This window comes from Heptranchias perlo, unplaced genomic scaffold (genome assembly GCF_035084215.1).
Source record: "Heptranchias perlo isolate sHepPer1 unplaced genomic scaffold, sHepPer1.hap1 HAP1_SCAFFOLD_437, whole genome shotgun sequence".
NCBI classification, from domain to species: Eukaryota; Metazoa; Chordata; class Chondrichthyes; order Hexanchiformes; family Hexanchidae; genus Heptranchias; species Heptranchias perlo.
The window spans coordinates 26947-46155 of record NW_027139450.1 but is presented as its reverse complement, the minus strand read 5'-3'; the positions used below and the strand labels follow the sequence as shown (position 1 = coordinate 46155).

Sequence of the window (19209 nt, the reverse complement as noted above, 5' to 3'; positions counted from 1 at the left end):
TCAAAAACTCACCGGATTCCAGAAAATACCCCCAGAGCTGTCTCTATATGTGTGGTCAAAATCCCGGAACCCAGCCCCTATCTCTGTCCCAGGCCCAGTCCCTGCCCCAGTTCCTGTTTCAATTTATGGACCTCCTCAAAGTGAGCAAGCCTCTCCAGTGCCGCCTCAAACCCCTTCAAGGTGAGTCTCCGCCAACTGCTGGCCACTCTCTTGTTGCTCATTCCTGGGCCATCTACCATCACTGGTTCCTCAGTTACAGCACAGATGGAGGCCATTTGGCCCATCGTGCCCGTGCTGGCTCTTTGAAAGAGCTACCAATTAGTCCCATTTTGCTGCTCTTTCCCTATAACCCTGTAAATTTTCCCTTTTGAAGTATTTATCCAATTCCCTTTTGAAAGTTATTATTGAATCAGCTTCCACCACCTTTCAGGCAGCGCATTCCAGATCATCACAACTCGTTGCGTAAATTTTTTTTCCTCATGTCGCCTCTGGTTCTTTTGCCAATTATCTTAAATCTGTATTGTTTGGTTACCGACCCATCTGCCAGTGGAAATGGTTTCTCCTTATTTACTCTATGAAAGCCCTTCATGATTATGAACACCTCTATCAAATCTCCCCTTAACCTTCTCTGTTCTAAGGAGAACAAACCTGGCTCCTCCAGTCTCCCCACATAACTGAAGTCCCTCATCCCTGGAACCATTCTAGTAAATCTCCTCTGCACCCTCTCTAAGGCCTTCACATCCTTCCTAAAGTGCGGTGCCCAGAATTGAACACAATACTCCAGCTGAGGCCTAACCAGTGTTTTATAAAGGTTCAGCATAACTTCCTTGCTTTTGTACTCTATGGCTCTATATATAAAGCCAAGGATCCCATATGCTTTTTTAACAGCCTTCTCAATTTGTCCTGCCACCTTCAAAGGTTTGTGTACATACACCCCCAGGTCTCTCTATTCCTGCACCCCCTTTAAAAAGGATATAGAGACACTGAAGAAGGTGCAAAAAGATTTACAAGGATGATACCAGATCTGACGTTATATCTATTAGGAAAGACTGAACAGACTGGGGCTCCTTTCTATAGAAAAGGGATGGCTGAGGTCTTTCAGATTATGAAAGGGCCCGATAGGGTAGACGTAGAGAAGATGTTTCCACTTGTGGGGGAGACCAGAACTAGGGGCCACAAATATAAGATAGTCACTAATAAATCCAATAGGGAATTCAGGAGAAACTTCTTTACCCAGAGAGTGGTTAGAATGTGGAACTCACTACCACATGGAGTAGTTGAGGCGAATAGTATAGATACATTTAAGGAGAAGCTAGATAAACACATGAGGGAGAAAGGAATAGAAGGATATGCTGATAGGGTGAGATGAAGTAGGGAGGGAGGAGGCTCGTGTGGAGCATAAACACCAGCATGGACCAGTTGGGCCGAATGGCCTGTTTCTTTGGTGTACATTCTATATAATCCCATCAAAAGTCAAATCCGAGTGAGTGGGCAAAATCGTGGCAGATGGAGTTTAATGTGGGGAAGTGTGAGGTCATCCACTTTGGATCCAAGGAAGACGAATTGGAATATTTTCTTAATGCTGAGAGACTGGGAGCTGTGGAGCAGCAATGGAATTTGGGGGTTCATGTACATAAATCACTAAAAGCTTGTGCACAAGTACAAAAATTAAACAAAAAGGCTAATGGAATGTTGGCCTTTATCTGAACAGGGCTGAAATACAAAGGAGAGGCAGTGATGCTTCAGTTGTACTGAGCTCTGGTCAGACCACATCTGGAGACTGGGTTCAGTTCTGGGCCCCGCCCCTCAGGAAGGATATATCGGCCTTGGAGGGGGTGCAGCGCAGATTCACCAGAATGATACCGGGGCTAAAAGGGTTAAATTATGAGGACAGGTTGCATAGACCTGGTTTGTATTCCCTTGGGTTTAGAAGTTTGAGGGGTGAACTAATCAAGGTATTTTAAAATGATGAAGGGATTTGATAGGGTAGATAGAGAGAAACTATTTCCTCTGGTGGGGGGAGTCCAGGTCAAGGGGAATAACCTTAAAATTAGAGCCAGGCCATTCATGAATGAAATCAGGAAGCACTTCTTCACACAAAGGGGAGTGGGAATCTGGAACTCTCCCCCAAAAGGCTGTGGATGCTGGGGGTCAATTGGAGTTTAAAGGCTGAGACGGATAGATTTTTGTTGGGTAAGGGTTTGAGGGATATGGAGCAAAGGCGGGTAAATGGGATTGAGGTGCAGATCAGCCATAATCTAATTGAATGACTGAACAGTCTCGAGGGGCTGAATGGCCTCCTCCTGTTCCTAATCACATTGAAACAGACCAGATCCTTTAACAGAAGTCGGGGAAGGAGGTCCCCGCTAAAACCCGCAGTCCTGTGATTTATTCACTCAACGCGCCAGTATTTCCCACTTCTATAATTCTTTTCACACACAAAATCGTTTGGGAATCTCAGAAGTTGAAAGACTGACAGCTTTCGGTCTATCCCAGGGAACCAAATCCAACCCCAAGTCCCTCAGATACACTCAGAGTCACTTTATCATCTAAACCTTGGTCAGAGATCTGAAAGAACTAAAGAACTGAAGACTTGTTAAGGACTTAACTCTGCTCCAGACACAATCGTATTGATTATTGGTCACCGACACTCTCCCAAAACTCCACCTTTATTATTAAACCCATTCCCTCGGCTCTACCTCCAGCCGCCAAACCCGGAGTCTCGCCCCTTGCCCCTCACCGGATGGTCACTGTCGGTGAGTGAGATTTTAAGTTGCTTTCACTGACGGTCCAGGTGAGATTGTGGGGCAGAGATTCCCCTCTGACCCGTCCATCAAACCCGGTCCCTGCTCCAACCCCCGCTCTCAATGAGGAACCCCCACACTCTCCCCGATTCAGCCGGTATGAAAGTTATCGGTTTTTGGAAATATAAACTACATTTCCATACATTCCCGCTCCGGGTCCAACTATTGGAATTTCCTCCACGGAACGGCGGGATTTCACGGCCGACCAACGTCTATAAAACGGGTCATCACTGCACACTTTCCGTATTGGTGCAGGGTGGGCAACACCGACCCAAACATACAGCACATGGAGTTCGGTATCGGTGGGAGTTTGGTATCCGCAGGTAGGGTATCCGCAGGTAGGGTATCCGCAGGTCGGGTATCCGCAGGTAGGGTATCCGCAGGTAGGGTATCCGCAGGTAGATATCTGCAGACAAGTTATTACCTGGTTCCGTCCCGCCTGCTTCTACTGAAACTCGGGTGCCGTTGAACTCTGATCGCTTCAGCACTTTAGCAGCTTTAGATAGGTCGCCAGCTCTCTGGGTCAGTGGAGAAGTTGCAGGCGATGCTGCACCGATTGGTGAAGGTACCAGTTGTATAACTGGAGCATTCGGTGTTAAACCGGGCTTGGGAAAATCCACTGTATTCTTACACAACAGGTGATGGAGGCCAGGTGTGAAACACCAATACAATCCCACATATCACCAAAATTCCTCAAATGTATCTACAACTTGACCTGAGGATAATGGAATCTTGCAACTGCTGAGTTAATATATTTACCAAATCGAGTGCAGCTCAGCTGGTCCAAGGGCCAGATATTCCGCAGTAACGACACCTACCTGTGCTTTGTTTTCTGAGTTCACGCTCTCCCTCTTCCTGTACACGTTCCGTTCAAATTCAAATTTCAGATAATTCCAAAACTCCCATTATCCTGTTCTCTCCTTTACAAAGGAGCAGGGGCTGCCCCGGGTTAATAACGGTACAAATACCATCTGAACACGAAGGCTCTGCCTGAATCTTTTTGAACGTTCCCAGTCGCTTTATCCTCGACAGCAACAGGTTCTGGACTCGGGAAGTCCCTCGGATCTTGTAGCAAAAACAGGCTTGAGTTTCCTGATTTCTTAATGTAATTCACACAGAAAGACATGACCCTCGCCACATCTGCCCAATGGAGCCGACCTCAGAAGCAAGTGGAGTGGGACAAAAAGGGGAGATAATCGGGGGAGAGGGGGAATTTCCCGCTCCACTGCTGTAACGTCGGTGGAAACCCCGTTTCCGCACAAACGGAATTTGCGTTGAAGTAACGGCGATATAGCGGGAGAAGCCAATAGGAAATGAACCGCCAATATTTCAACAATTTTGTGGAAAAATGTTTTAATGGGATCAAACACTGCCTATCGTATCAGGCAACGGAACCCTGTGTGAGAACCTCTCTGGATACGTCGAGGGCATCCTGAAACCCATCGTACAGGGAACCCCCAGCTTCTGTCGCAACACTACAGACTTCCTACAAAAACTCAGCACCCACGGACCAGTTGAACCAGGAACACTTCTCACCACGATGGACGTCTCGGCACTCGACACCAGTATCCCCCACAATGACGGCATCGCTGCGACAGCATCAATACTCAACACCAACAACAGCCAATCTCCAGACGCCATCCTACAACCCATCCGCTTCATCCTGGATCACAATGTCTTCACCTTCGATAACCAGTTCTTTACCCAAACACACGGAACAGCCATGGGGACCAAATTCGCACCCCAATACGCCAACATTTTCATGCACAAGTTCGAGCACGACTTCTTCACTGCACAGGACCTCCAACCAACGCTATACACCAGATACATCGACGACATTTTCTTTCTATGGACCCACGGCGAAGAATCACTAAAGAGACTACACGATAACATCAACAAGTTCCATCCCACCATCAAGCTCACCTTGGACTACTCCTCAGAATCAGTTTCTTTCTTGGACACACGAATCTCCATCAAAGACGGGCACCTCAGCACCTCACTCTACCGCAAGCCCACGGACAACCTCACGATGCTCCACTTTTCCAGCTTCCACCCTAACCACGTCAAAGAGGTCATCCCCTATGGATAGGCCCTGCGAATACACAGGGTCTGCTCTGACGAGGAGGAACGCGATGGACACCTACAGACGCTGAAAGACGCCCTAGTAAGAACGGGATATGACACTCGACTCATCGATCGACAGTTCCGACGGGCCACAGCGAAAAATCGCATAGACCTCCTCAGAAGACTAACACGGGACGCAACCAACAGAGTACCCTTCGTCGTCCAGTACTTCCCCGGAGCGGAGAAACTACGCCATGTTCTCCGCAGCCTTCAACATGTCATCAATGACGACGAACACCTCGCTATGGCCATCCCCACACCTCCACTACTCGCCTTCAAACAGCCACCCAACCTCAAACAGACCATCGCTCGCAGCAAATTACCCAGCTTTCAGGAGAACAGCGTCCACGACACCACACAACCACACAACCCTGCCACGGCAACTTCTGCAAGACATGCCAGATCATCGACACAGATACCACCATCACACGAGAGGACACCACCCACCAGGTGCATGGTTCATACTCCTGTGACTCGGCCAACGTTGTCTACCTCATACGTTGCAGGAAAGGATGCCCCAGAGCATGGTACATTGGCGAGACCATGCAGACGCTGCAACAACGGATGAACGGACACCGCGCAACAATCGCCAGACAGGAGGGTTCCCTCCCAGTCGGGGATCACTTCAGCAGTCAAGGACATTCAGCCACCGACCTTCAGGTAAGCGTTCTCCAAGGCGGCCTTCGAGACACACAACGCAAAATCGTCGAGCAGAAATTGATAGCCAAGTTCCGCACCCATGAGGACAGCCTCAACCGGGATCTTGGGTTCATGTCACGCTACACGTAACCCCACCAGCGAACAAAAGTTATCTGTTTTTAATATAATGGGTCATTTGCTTGAAAGTGGAGTCACAGGTGGATAGGGTGGTGAAGAAGGCATTCGGCATGCTTGGTTTCATTGGTCAGAACATTGAATGCAGGAGTTGGGATGTCTTGTTGAAGTTGTACAGGGCATTGGTGAGGCCACACTTGGAGTACTGTGTACAGTTCTGGTCACCCTATTATAGAAAGGATATTATTAAACTAGAAAGAGTGCAGAAAAGATTTACCAGGATGCTACCGGGACTTGATGGTTTGACTTATAGGGAGAGGTTAGACAGACTGGGACTTTTTTCCCTGGAGAGTAGGAGGTTAAGGGGTGATCTTATAGAAGTCTATAAAATAATGAGGGGCATAGATAAGGTAGATAGTCAAAATCTTTTCCCAAAGGTAGGGGAGTCTATAACGAGGGGGCATAGATTTAAGGTGAGAGGGGAGAGATACAAAAGGGTCCAGAGGGGCAATTTTTTCACTCAAAGGGTGGTGAGTGTCTGGAACGAGCTGCCAGAGGCAGTAGTAGAGGCGGGTACAATTTTGCCTTTTAAAAAGCATTTGGACAGTTACATGGGTAAGATGGGTATAGAGGGATATGGGCCAAGTGCAGGCAATTGGGACTAGCTTAGTGGTATAAACTGGGCGACATGGACATGTTGGGCCGAAGGGCCTGTTTCCATGTTGTACCTTCTATGATTCTATGATTTGCTGTCTTTCTCTTCCTTCCGGATGTTTCTGCCTCTCTTTTTTTTGGTTGTTTGTATATTCGGTGGCCATATAGGTAACACCTCTCTGTCTGAACACTTTGATTGCCTTGGCAACGGGCAGTTGGAAAGACTATCTGTAATCACCAGGTATTGTTCTGTGATTTATAAATGCGAAGGGTTCGAGGATTTCATTTCCACATTCACCTGAGGAAGGAGGAAGCCTCCGAAAGCTTGTGAATTTCAAATAAAATTGTTGGACTATAACTTGGTGTTGTAAAATTGTTTACAATTGTCAACCCCAGTCCATCATCGGCACCTCCACATCTTGGCTGCACGCCAGACGTCTGAGACTGATTAATCGTTTGCTCAGTTTCGGTCCCCTGATACGGGGAGAGGGGAATGTCAGGGCCACAGGAACAGGTTCAGAGAAGATACACGCAACTGGGACCTAGTTTAAGGGACCTTGTTATCAGGAGAGGCTTAGAGAGCCTTTACCTTAAAAAAAAAGGCGCGGTGGTCCAAGGGGATGTGAGTGATGGCTTTAAAAATATGAAGGGAATAGATTCTGTTGTAGAAGGCAGGTCACTTGATCTTTATAAGCGGTGGAGAACCAAGGGATCTCCGTGTGAGCTACAGGAGCATATGGTGAGGTTAGAGGCCAGAAAGTTCTTTTCTTGGAGTCATGGGCTTCTGAAACAAGTTACCAGAGCAGGGGGTGAGTGTAGATTTGCTGCAAGCATTGAATAGGGAGCTGGACAAAGTCCTGTCAGAGGAAGACATTTCCAATTAGAGCAGAGAAAAACTTTTTCCGCTGGTGGGGGAGTCTGGGACAAGGGTACATAACCTTAAAATCAGAGCCAGGCCAATGAGGAGAGATGTGAGGAAACACTTTTTCACTCAAAGGGTGGTAGAAGTGTGGAACTCTCTCCCACAAAAAACAGTAGGCGCTAGCTCAATCAATAATTTTAAAGCTGAGATCGATAGATTTTTGCTAACCAAGGGTATTAAGGGCTATGGAGCCACAGCGGGTAACTGGAATTAGGATACAGGTCAGCCATGATCCGATTGAATGGCAGAACAGGTTCAAGGGGCTGAATGGCCTCCTCCTTTTCCTAATTATGGAAGGTAGTGGGGCTGCCTGTGCTATTTGGAGTGTTATTTTTCCTTAAATTGGTTCATGGTTTTTTCATCTCTCCCAGGAGATTGCATGGTCTGAGAGATAGGGTGAATTTGAAGGGCTGAGTTTGGATGGTGGATGGGGCAGATTTGATGGACCATCTGATCTTATCCTGTCCTTTCATATGTTCCTAAGTCTCTTGCTCAGTGGCTTGCACTGGTGACATGGGTAGCCTGACGATGGTAGTTTTCCAAAATTTAGTTCATAAAATCTCACTGGCTTGCACTGATGCAGTCTAAGCACAGGGAATTCAACACACGAGCTGGCAGCCTGTTCCAGAAGTTCACCAGATGTGCTGAAGACACCACTGGTTTGCTTGTGAGGCAGTTCAAGTTTCTGACGCATACTGGAAAACTGGAGTGATTTTATTTCATTCTGGGGATGTGGGCGTTACTGGCGAGGCCGGCATTTATTGCCCATCCCTAATTGCCCATGAGAAGGTGGTGGTGAGCCGCCTTCTTGAACCACTGCAGTCCATGTGGTGAAGGTTCTCCCACAGTGCTGTTAGGTAGGGTGATGCAAGTGTTATTCTGGCAAAGCTAACCGCGCAGGATGAAAAGCTGTTACGTTTAATTCACGAAGAAATATAATTTTCCTCCAACCAACTATAAATTCATAATTTTGCAAAAAAATGCCATCACAAACACTTAAAATCTTTCTGCCAGTAGAACGTGTGATATTGCACAGAGACACTTTACAGGAGAAAAACATTCAAAAAAATTTACTAACATCTATCTGTTTATTCATTACCAACATGAAACATTATAAACACCAATAAAAGGCAGGGATTTTAAAGCTGTGATTCAGTCTCTCAGCCAATTGACATTCTGCTCTCACCCCGTAAAAGGTCAGCTGGGGTCAGGGCGCTCTCCCGAGTCTGAAGTTTGTGGGTTCCGGCCCCGCTCTAGGTGGTAAATCAGTGCAGTCCTGAGGTAGTGCCTGGCACAGCTACCAATTTATACTGATAAATAGCATGAACCTATCGGAACTGCCCGACATAAAAGAGCAAGGTCCATTGGGTTCACCTTCCTCCATCCGGGTAGTCACATGATCCAATACTGGAATTATTGACTAATCACAGCAATCGATCTCTATCAACGAGTCTCCAACAGACCCAGACATGAGGCGAGGAAAACCCCCAGTGGGGGAGAGCTCTGGGAACCAGAGGTCCAAAGTCACCTGTTCCTCCCGAGCCTGTTACACTCACCACACACGTCATTTCTCAAATTATCCCAAAATGTTATGTTCCGAATCGATCTAATTTCCATTTGAATGAATTGACACGATCTGTTTCCACTGTCTCCCCGGGGAGCCTGTTCCACAGATTGACCGCTCGCTCACTGAGATATCGTTTCTGCAGATTAGTTTTGAATTGACCCCCACTTCGAGTGCGGGCCGTGTCCTCTGGTTCTACTGTTCTGGACAGGGTGAAACAGCTGGTCATGGTTGATATTATCCAGTCCCAAGGTTTATGTGGATTTGAATCAGGAATACACAACTCCCTGTTTTGATTAAATGGCTCAGGATTTTCTGCACAAATCGATGTATAACAGGGGGATCTAAATTGGAACGTCTCCTGAAACTGAATATAAACACTTCCAGGAACGCATCATTTCCCACCTTCACATCTGGGACTAGTTTTCTCTCTGACTGATTGACTCCTTTCAGTGTAATAGAAAATACTGCGGATGCTGGAAATCCGAAATAAAAACAGAAAATGCTGGAAAATACTCAGCAGGTCAGGCAGTGTCTGTGGAGAGAGAGTGTTAACGTTTCAGGTCGATGACCTTTCATCAGAGGTGGGCGATGTTAAGAGATGAACAGCTCCTTCCATGGCCGTAAACACCTCTATAACAGCCGATACGGGGGCGGGGGGGGTTAGTCCTATAATGCGGGAGGATTTTATGGGCTCCCACGGTGAGGGGGAGGGGCCTCCCTCACTCCAGATGTGAGAATCGCGCTGGATGTCACCCCAGAACCACTGGGAGTGATGACAGGTGAAGAGTTTCTGTATCACTGCAAGGTCAACTTTCTTTGGTCGTTAACGCAAGAGCCTTGTTACTTTTAAAAAACAAGATTTTTTATTTTAATTGAAGTATTCACTGCATACAGAATAAAACAAGACACAGCCGCCTTCAAATAAAAATTAAATTAAATAACCCACTCCTGCTTCGAGTCTGACCTGGACGTGCAGCTTCTCCCAGCTGTGACAGTTATAACTGAATGATGTCGGGGAGGTTTTTTTTCTTGTTTGATAGTAAAACTAATATCGATGAACAAACACAGGGCCTTGTATAAACTCCATTTGGTCGGTGGGAGAGAGTTGGCCAGACCTTTACGGAGGCAGCTACAGTCAGTGCTGCTTTATTGTATTGGCCCATCAATCACTAGCAAATGATGCTCTCTCCTTGTCAAGTTGAGCTCCACGGGGAGAATAAATACAGTAATATGTGAGATTTCAGCCTCCCCCCACCCCACTCACACAGCCCAGCGATACTCTGTAGAGAATGTTTGTGCCACTTGAATCTGTACCATCTCTGCTTCAATACGTTTGTTGCTTTCCGCTGCTGTCTTTTGCAGTTTATTCGTTGTATCTGGCCAGTTTTAGTCTGGGCACAATGTTCATGGACTGAAGTTCCTGAAACAGCAGTTTACAGGCGTATGGGATCCGCAGAGAGGAGACATGACAGGACGACTTGCAGTAATGGCACCTAAAGAGACAAAATGCTCTTAAATCACCCGCTCTAAATCACCAGAGTAAAATAATCCAACTATTTAAAAAAATATTTTAAAATCACTCACCTCACATGCAGACAGGAGAAAACAAGCCTTTTTAAATTGAGATATCAGGTCGGGGGGGCGAGGGGCCGAGGCCCCGCGGGGCAGGGCGAGGGGCCGAGGCCCCGCGGGGCAGGGCGAGGGGCCGAGGCCCCGCGGGGCAGGGCGAGGGGCCGAGGCCCCGCGGGGCAGGGCGAGGGGCCGAGGCCCCGCGGGGCAGGGCGAGGGGCCGAGGCCCCGCGGGGCAGGGCGCCGGGCGAGGGGCCGAGGCCCCGCGGGGCAGGGCGCCGGGCGAGGGGCCGAGGCCCCGCGGGGCAGGGCGCCGGGCGAGGGGCCGAGGCCCCGCGGGGCAGGGCGCCGGGCGAGGGGCCGAGGCCCCGCGGGGCAGGGCGCCGGGCGAGGGGCCGAGGCCCCGCGGGGCAGGGCGCCGGGCGAGGGGCCGAGGCCCCGCGGGGCAGGGCGCCGGGCGAGGGGCCGAGGCCCCGCGGGGCAGGGCGCCGGGCGAGGGGCCGAGGCCCCGCGGGGCAGGGCGCCGGGAGAGGGGCCGAGGCCCCGCAGGGCAGGGCGCCGGGCGAGGGGCCGAGGCCCCGCGGGGCAGGACACCGGGCCGGGGGGCCGAGGCCCCACGGGGCAGGTCAGCACCAAGTTCGAAAAGTTCAGAAGAGAAATCGAGTTGGGCTGATAGTAATGATTAGAATTGCAAAGTTTGGGATGTGAAAGCCTTAGGAATGGAGACAGAATGTTGTTGGAAATCACCAAACGTCCCACTGCAGCCTGAGGGTTAATTTCCGCTTCAGATAACCTGTAGCAGCTTCTGCTGATACCCCGAAAGCTCCAGCACAGTATGGACTCGATATTAAATTACATTCATTAGGGGGGGGTTTCAGTGAATATCGTTCTGCATCGAGTTTCAACGGCATTCCAGAAAACCTGAGCATATTATTATTTTCGGAGCAAGATACAAGTAAACTGTTGTACAACAGCCAAGTGAATTCTGTGCACGTTGGATAAATATAGGATGCAATTTCAATATGATTCAACGGGTGAGCACAAGTCACATTTCCAAAACATTAGCACGTTGCCACAGACTAGGATAACGACACTGAACGGGGTACAGTGGTGTGGTGGTTGTGGTACTGGACCAGTAACACAAGAGATGGCAAACTGTGAAGTTAAAATTAATAAATCTGGTAATTTGTGGGGAAAAATGTCCTTATTCGATTGACATAAAATCCCAAATGGGAAAGGGAACCGGCCGTCCTTACCTGGTCCACCCTACCTGACTCTTAATGGAGGACAGATCTGCATTTATATAGCGCCTTTCACGACCTCATAGAATCATAGAAAATAGGAGCAAGAGTAGGCCATTCGGCCCTTCGGGCCTGCTGCACCATTCAAAATGATCATGGCTGATCGTCCAACTCAGAAACCTGTTCCCGCTGTTCCCCCATATCCCTTGATCCCTTTAGCATTAAGAAATATATCTATCTCCTTCTTGAATATATCTAATGACGTGGCCTCCATTGCCTTCTGTGGTAGAGAATTCCACAGGTTCACCACCCTCTGAGTGAAGAGATTTCTCCTCATCTCGGTTCTAAATGGCATACCCCGTATCCTGAGACTGTGACCCCTGGTTCTGGACTCCCCAGCCATCGGGAACATCCTCCCTGCATCTAGCCTGTCTAGTCCTGTTAGAATTTTATATGTTTCGATGAGATAACCTCTCATTCTTCTAAACTCTAGTCAATATAGGCCTAGTCGACCCAATCTCTCCTCATACATCAGTCCTGCCAACCCAGGAATCAGTCTGGTAAACCTTTGTTGCACTCCCTCCATGGCAAGGACATCCTTCCTCAGATAAGGAGACCAAAACTGCACACAATCATCCAGATGTGGTCGAAACAAGGCCCTGTACAACTGCAGTAAGACACCCCTGTTCCTGTATTCAAATCCTCTTGCAATGAAGGCCAACATACCATTCGCCTTCCTAACTGCTTGCTGCACCCGAATGCTCACTTTTAGCGACGGGTGTACAAGGACACCCAGGTCTCGTTGCACCTTCCCTTTTCCCAATCTATCCCCATTCAGATAATAATCTGTCTTTCTGTTTTTACAACCAAAAATACTGCATCTGCCATGTTCTTGCCCACTCACCCAACTTGTCTAAATCACATTGGAGCCTCTTTGCATCCTCCTCACAGCTCACATCCACCCCAGCTTTGTGTCGTCTGTAAACTTGGAAATGTTACATTTAGTTCTCGCATCCAAATCATTGATATATATTGTGAATAGCTGGGGCCCAAGCACTGATCCCTGCGGTACCCCACTAGTCACTGCCTGTCACCCAGAAAAAGACCCTTTTATTCCTACTCTCTGTTTCCTGTCTGTCAACCAATTCTCAATCCATGCCAGTATATTCCCCCCCAATCCCACGTGCTTTAATTTTGCACACTAACCTCTTGTGTGGGACCTTATCAAAAGCCTTCTGAAAATCCAAATACACCACATCCACTGGTTCTCCCTTATCTATTCTACTAGTTACATCCTCAAAAAACTCCAGTAGATTTGTTAAGCATGATTTCCCTTTCATAAACCCATGCTGACTTTGTCCAATCCCGTTAATGCCTTCCAAGTGTTCTGTTATCACATCTTTTATAATAGACTCTAGCATTTTCCCCACTACTGATGTTAGGCTAACTGGTCTGTAATTCCCTGGTTTTTCTCTCCCTCCTTTTTTAAATAGTGGGGTTACATTTGCCACCCACCAATCTGTAGGAACTATTCCAGAATCTATAGAATTTTGGAAGATGATCACCAATGCATCCACTATTTCCAGGGCCACTTCCTTTAGTACTCTGGGATGTAGATTATCAGGCCCTGGGGATTTGTCAGCCTTTAGCCCCATTAATTTCCCTAACACTATTTTTTTAACTAATACTGATTTCCTTCAGTTCCTCCCTCTCACTAGTCCCTTGGTTCCCTAACATTTCCGGGAGCTTATTTGTGTCCTCCTTTGTGAAGACAGAACCAAAGTATGTGTTTAATTGTTCTGCCATTTCTTTGTTCCCCATTATAATTTCCCCCATTTCTGACCTCAGGACATCCCAAAGTGCTTTACAGCCAATTAAGTACTTTTGAAGTGTAGTCACTGTTGTAATGTAGGAAATGCAGTAGCCAATTTGCACACAGCAAGATCCCACAAACAGCAATGTGATAATGACCAGATAATCTGTTTTAGTGATGTTGGTTGAGGGATAAATATTGGCCAGGACACTGGGGAGAACTCCCCTGCTCGTCTTCGAATAGTGGCTATGGGAACTTTCACATCCACCTGAGAGGGCAGACGAGCCTCGGTAACGTCTCATCTGAAAGACGGCACCTCCGACAGTGCAGCACTCCCTCTGTACTGCACTGGGAGTGTCAGCCTGGATTATGCACTCAAGTCTCTGAAGTGGGACTTGAACCGCAACCTTCTGTCTCAGAGGTGAGCCCTTAATGCTCTCAGGGTGCTGCACATCTCAAGGACAAATGTATAAAAGCAGCTGTACTCACCAGCCAGAGTATCCCAGCAGCCCACACTGCCCACAAACGTCAACCTCAAACGCATCACTGGAAATCATCAGCCTCTCCAACAGCATCATGCTGGCTCCGTAGCCAATCAGGCAATCTCGTTCCATCTCACCAAGACGCAAACCACCATCTCGAGATCGTCCTTCTGTCGGCTGTCTGGAGGGTCAAGTTTTGGAAGAATCGTTACCATATCGAGTTTGTAAGCTGCCAAGTTACGTACAAAGTACCAACAATGGTATCTATGCAATGGGGACCTTACAGCTACCATCCTAGATACTGCCCCAAGATCCTCGCACCAAGGCACCAGGCTGACCACAGCAACGGTTCAAAACAGAATATTTAACACAATCAAACTAGTTCTGTTCAATGCTTACTTCCCCCCCACCTCCCAAAAAGTTGTGGATGTCGGGGGTCGATTAAAATTTTCAAAACTGAGATTGATAGTTTTTTGTTGGGTAAGGATATCAAGAGATATGGAGCAAAGGCGGGTAAATGGAGTTGAGGTACAGATCAGCCATGATCTATCTAAATGGCAGAACAGGCTCGAGGGGCTGAATGGCCTCCTCCAGTTCCTGTTCATATCTGGAAGTCTTTCATTCTATCCCTTAACGTTGTCCTTTTGATTAAATTTTCAGAACATTTCTGAAAGGGGTGTTAATTGAAAGTCGTATAAGGGACTCAACGCCCAAAAAGGGTTGAACAGTCTCGTTCACAATAACCCACACATTCCACTTAGTTTTCAACAAATATTAGAGTAGATCCAATTATTTTACTTTCAGGATCCTTACTTCTCACCGTACACAATCGAACCAATCAGCTGGCCAACAAAACTGATCGCAGGTCTCTACAAAGTGCAGCAGAATTAATAATTAACATAATAACGAGGGAATATTTATTTAAAAACATGCGCAATTAGCCTACCTGGTGAGAACAGCTCGGGGACCTCGAGCTCGAGCATGCATCTTATCCAGGACCATGTGCTTCAGCTTCTGATAATACACAGGACCAAAGTAGATGTATGCTTCCAATGGTTCACTGAAAGAGAGAGAGAGTGAGTGAGTGTGTGAGAGTGAGAGAGAGTGAGTGAGTGAGTGAGAGAGAGAGATAGAGAGTGAGTGAGTGAGAGAGAGAGTGAGTGTGTAAGAGAGAAAGTGAGAGTAGGCGAGAGAAAGAGAGAGTAGGAGAGAGCGTGAATGTGTGAGAGTGAGAAAGTGTGAGTGAGAGTTAAAGAGGGTGAGAAAGGAAGTGTGAGAGTGATAATGAGAGTGAGTTAAAGTGTGAGAATGGAAGAAAGTGAGAGCAACAGCGAGAATGAGAATGAGAGAGAGAGAGAGAGAGAGAGAGAAAAAGTTTTATTTTTAAAAGGTGGGAAAGTCGGAGAGGTTTAGGGAGGGAATTCCAGAGTTTGGGGCCTGGGCGGCTGAAGGCACGGCTGCCAATGATGGGGCAATGCACAAGAGACCAGAGTGGAGTCACGTTGGGTATTGACTCTGGGTGCGCTATATAGATTTTTAGCATTGGTGCAAAGCAAAACTTCCATCGTATCTGTGTCAATATCCTGGAACTCCCGATCTAACAGCACTGTGGGAGAACCTCCACCACAAGGATTCCCGCAGTTCAAGAAGGCGGCTCACCACCACCTTCTCAGGGCAACTAAGGGTGGGCAATAAATGCCGGCCTTGCCAGCAACGCCCACATCCCAAGAACTGACGCTACTGTTCCCATTGGCGGAAGGGTCAAGAACCAGAGGACACAGATTTAAGGTGATTGGCAAAAGAACCAAAGGCGACATGAGGAAAAGCTTTTTTACGCAGCGAGTGGTTCTGATCTGGAATGCGCTGCCTGAAAGGGCGGTGGAAGCAGATTCAATCGTGGCTTGCAAAAAGGAATTGGATAAATACTTGGAGGGAAAAAATTTGCAGGGCTACGGGGAAAGTGACTAACTGGATTGCTCTTACAAAGAACCAGCACAGGCTCGATGGGCCGAATGGCCTCCTTTTGTGCTGTAACCATTCTATGATTCCATACAGTTTTAATGTAAATTCAGTCTAAGAAACCCAGCATCTCACTGCACTTAACGCACTTCAGTGATCTCAGTATTTTTCACTGCCAAGGTCTCTTTCATATGTTCGATTTTCTGGCACACACATTCAAGAAAGTTTTCGAAAATGCGAAACGTAAATCTCTGAAATAGGGAATAATCACTTTTACTGTAATTTGATCCTAGGTTCCTTAACTCACCCGATAGTTCTTGCATTTAGATAGAGCCTTTCACATCTTCAGGACGTCCGATGCACTTAACAGCCAGTGAATTGCTTTATGAAGTGCACTCACTGTTGTTGTGTAGGCAAACGGAGGAGTCAATTGGCACACACTGCAATGAGTTAAATGACCAGATAATCTGTTTTTGATGATGTTGGCTGAGGGATAGATATTGGCCAGGACACCGGGAGAACTCCCCTGCTCTTCTTTGAATAGTGTCATGGGATTTATCTACCTGAATAGACAGATGGGGCCTTGATTTTACGTCTCATCCAAAAGATGGTCCCCTCTTACAGTACAGCACTCCCTCATTATTACACTCAAGTGTCAGCCTGTGCTCAAGTCTTAGTCACAGAGCCAAGCTGACACTTGAGAGGTGGTTCTCATTCCTTTGAGAGATCTCACAATTCAGTCACATTTGTTTGAATGTTGTACTTCACAGTAGAGATTACACAGTGTTGTACTTTCATTGCTATATTTAAAATGTGTCTAAAACAGTCAACAAAAAAAACTACTGTAACATCGACTGTACCGTCTCAAAATAACCTGTTATTGTAAAGGGTCCAGGAGAATGTTTGTGATTTGTTAAAGTGCATCAGGATTAACTGTGCTAATCATACGTACCCAGTGATTCCAGAGGTTACATAGTCCTTGCCCAGATAATTGTAACCGTAATGTATCAGATCCTCGCAAACATCCTTCACTTTGCTGCCACCAAAGGCAGTGCCATAGTGGAACCTGCCATCCAGGACCCCAGCCTTCCCTGCCAGCAATTCAATCAACTTCCCAACCTATGGAGACAAGGAGATGACAACATGTCACACAGCAACAAATTCTGGAAAGTCACGGTTCAGAATCAGTAATCACTACCCCAATTCTCCACCTCACTTTCAAATCCCTCCATTGCCTGGCCCCACTCTGCCATATTGACCTCCTCCTGTATTAAGTGCCCACCAAGTTACTTCTAGTCCCCAATCTCTCTGCTTCCCCACTGTTGACCCCTCATTCAACTATCACATCCCTATCCTTTGGAACCTCCCTTTCTCGGTTCCTTGTCACCTCTCTCCCTGCTTCCAAAAAGTGGTCTTCTTGCCAAGGCTGCTGGGATTTATTCTACATGCGCCCCTAACTGTCCCTTCTCCCTGGCTGACTAACATATACGGAAGCATTAAAATCAGGCACAAGTTAAATCATTTTTTTTTCAGCAAGCCTTTCCCAATTTAACATTTTTGACTTCATACAAGAATGATCTTTAAAGATGAGATTTGAGGAAGTTGATTACATGAAGTTCTGGTCTCTCCTTTGTCTCAATGGATGGGCAATAAATGCCGGCCTTACCACCCACATCCTCAGAACAAATTTTTTAAAATCCCTTGACGTGCCTTCAAAAACCCATCATAAACAATTTTAACATTCTTTTATTTTCTGTTCAGATTTATTTTTTAGATTTAATTACAGATGACATTGTTGGAAAACATTCAGTAACACCAGGAGTGTAGTTTGAGGTTGAGGAGATTTAAAAAGTTTCCAAGAATTTTAACTGGCCCCATGAGCACTTTGCAAACCAGGTTTGTCACTGCTACAATGTCAAACTGGAGTGATGCAATAATTCAGACTCCAGGGAGTCTCACTCCACTTAACTCCAGGATCAAGTTGGACCCCACTCCAGATTTAAGTTGCAAGCATAGTGTTGGTATAAAGTGGAATTGCTTTGTACGGATGCTGAACTCGCAGTATAAGTGCCCCCTCAGTGTTCTAACTTTTTTTAATAAAAGAGTGCTGTGCAAAGGTGAGACTCTCTTTACGGAAGATTTTTTCTTCTAGTTAAGTGGAGCCACTTTGGCCTCTCTTCCATTCTCTTAAACGTTGGGGGAAGATAGTGGTTTATTGGCATTCCAATACGTCTGCAGTAAATCATTGCTACACAGAGTAGGACAATCGAGTCTCACCGTCATCCGGGAGGGGTAACCGTGGGGATTCATGACGATATCTGGGCAGATTCCATTGTCACAGAATGGCATGTCTTCCTGAGGTACAATCAAACCACAGACACCTGGGAGGGAAGGAAGGAGGGAGGGAGAGGGAAGAGAGATTTACTGCAAGTATCTTGCAATGTCTGTGGTAATTACTCGCAAACGCTGTACCCAATCATCAGCACTCTACAAAGACACTGAAACACTGTAATGATAGAAACATTTTCAAAACTGCACTGATCACTTGGACAGTTTCACTTGGTAATGTGGAGAGTTAGATGTTTACAAAATATTAGTTTTTCAAATGTGACACACATCTGGCAGTGTATCGGTTAAGTTACTGGACCAGAGTCCTGGACTAATAATCCAGAGAATGAGAGTTCAAATCCCATCATGGCAGTTAGAGAATTTGAATTGTTTTTTTTTAAATCTGGAAATAAACAGCTGGTTTCAGTAAGTGACTATATGTGACTCCAGTCCCAAACCAACGTGGTTAACTCTTAACAAGCCACAAAGTACACGAGGCAACTAGGGATGGGCAATAAATGATATGGCCTTGCCAGCGACACCCACATCCCGAGAATTAATGTTAAAAAACACTGAAAAGGGCAGGATTGATTGCGGAAGTTCAACAATACATAAGAATTGTCCAGCTTCCGAGCAACTTCACAACTAAATCATTATAGAGTTAGAGGCACAGTCATTTAAAGCCAGTGAGGACAGACAGCAGGTCTTACTAGAGTAGAGTACGGTGTCAGCTGTGGCTCAACTGGTACCAACCACTCTCACCTCTGTCAGAAGGTCGTGGGATTAAGCCCCACTCCAGGGACTTGAGTTCCATAATCCAGGTTGACACTCCCAGTACAGTACTGATGGAATGCTGCACTGTCGGAGGTGCCGTCTCTCGGATGTAATGGTAAACCAAAGCCTTGTCTGCCCTCTCAGGTGGATGTAAAAGATCCTATGATACTATTTCAAAGAGCAGGGGAGTTCTCCCCG

General features: G+C 46.9%; 1 protein-coding gene across 1 annotated transcript in view; it reads right to left on the bottom strand.

Annotated features, from left to right (window-relative positions):
• Positions 1-9682: 9682 nt before the first annotated feature.
• Positions 9683-19209, bottom strand: part of polr3b (polymerase (RNA) III (DNA directed) polypeptide B) — a gene marked incomplete at its 5' end in the record, with an annotated part of 35459 nt that continues 25932 nt past the window's right edge. The window contains 5 exons of the mRNA XM_067979223.1: positions 9683-10338; positions 13958-14131; positions 14897-15010; positions 16862-17028; positions 18187-18290. Of these exons, the coding sequence (XP_067835324.1) occupies positions 10209-10338; positions 13958-14131; positions 14897-15010; positions 16862-17028; positions 18187-18290 (689 nt within the window). The remainder of the gene's footprint in view (positions 10339-13957; positions 14132-14896; positions 15011-16861; positions 17029-18186; positions 18291-19209) is intronic.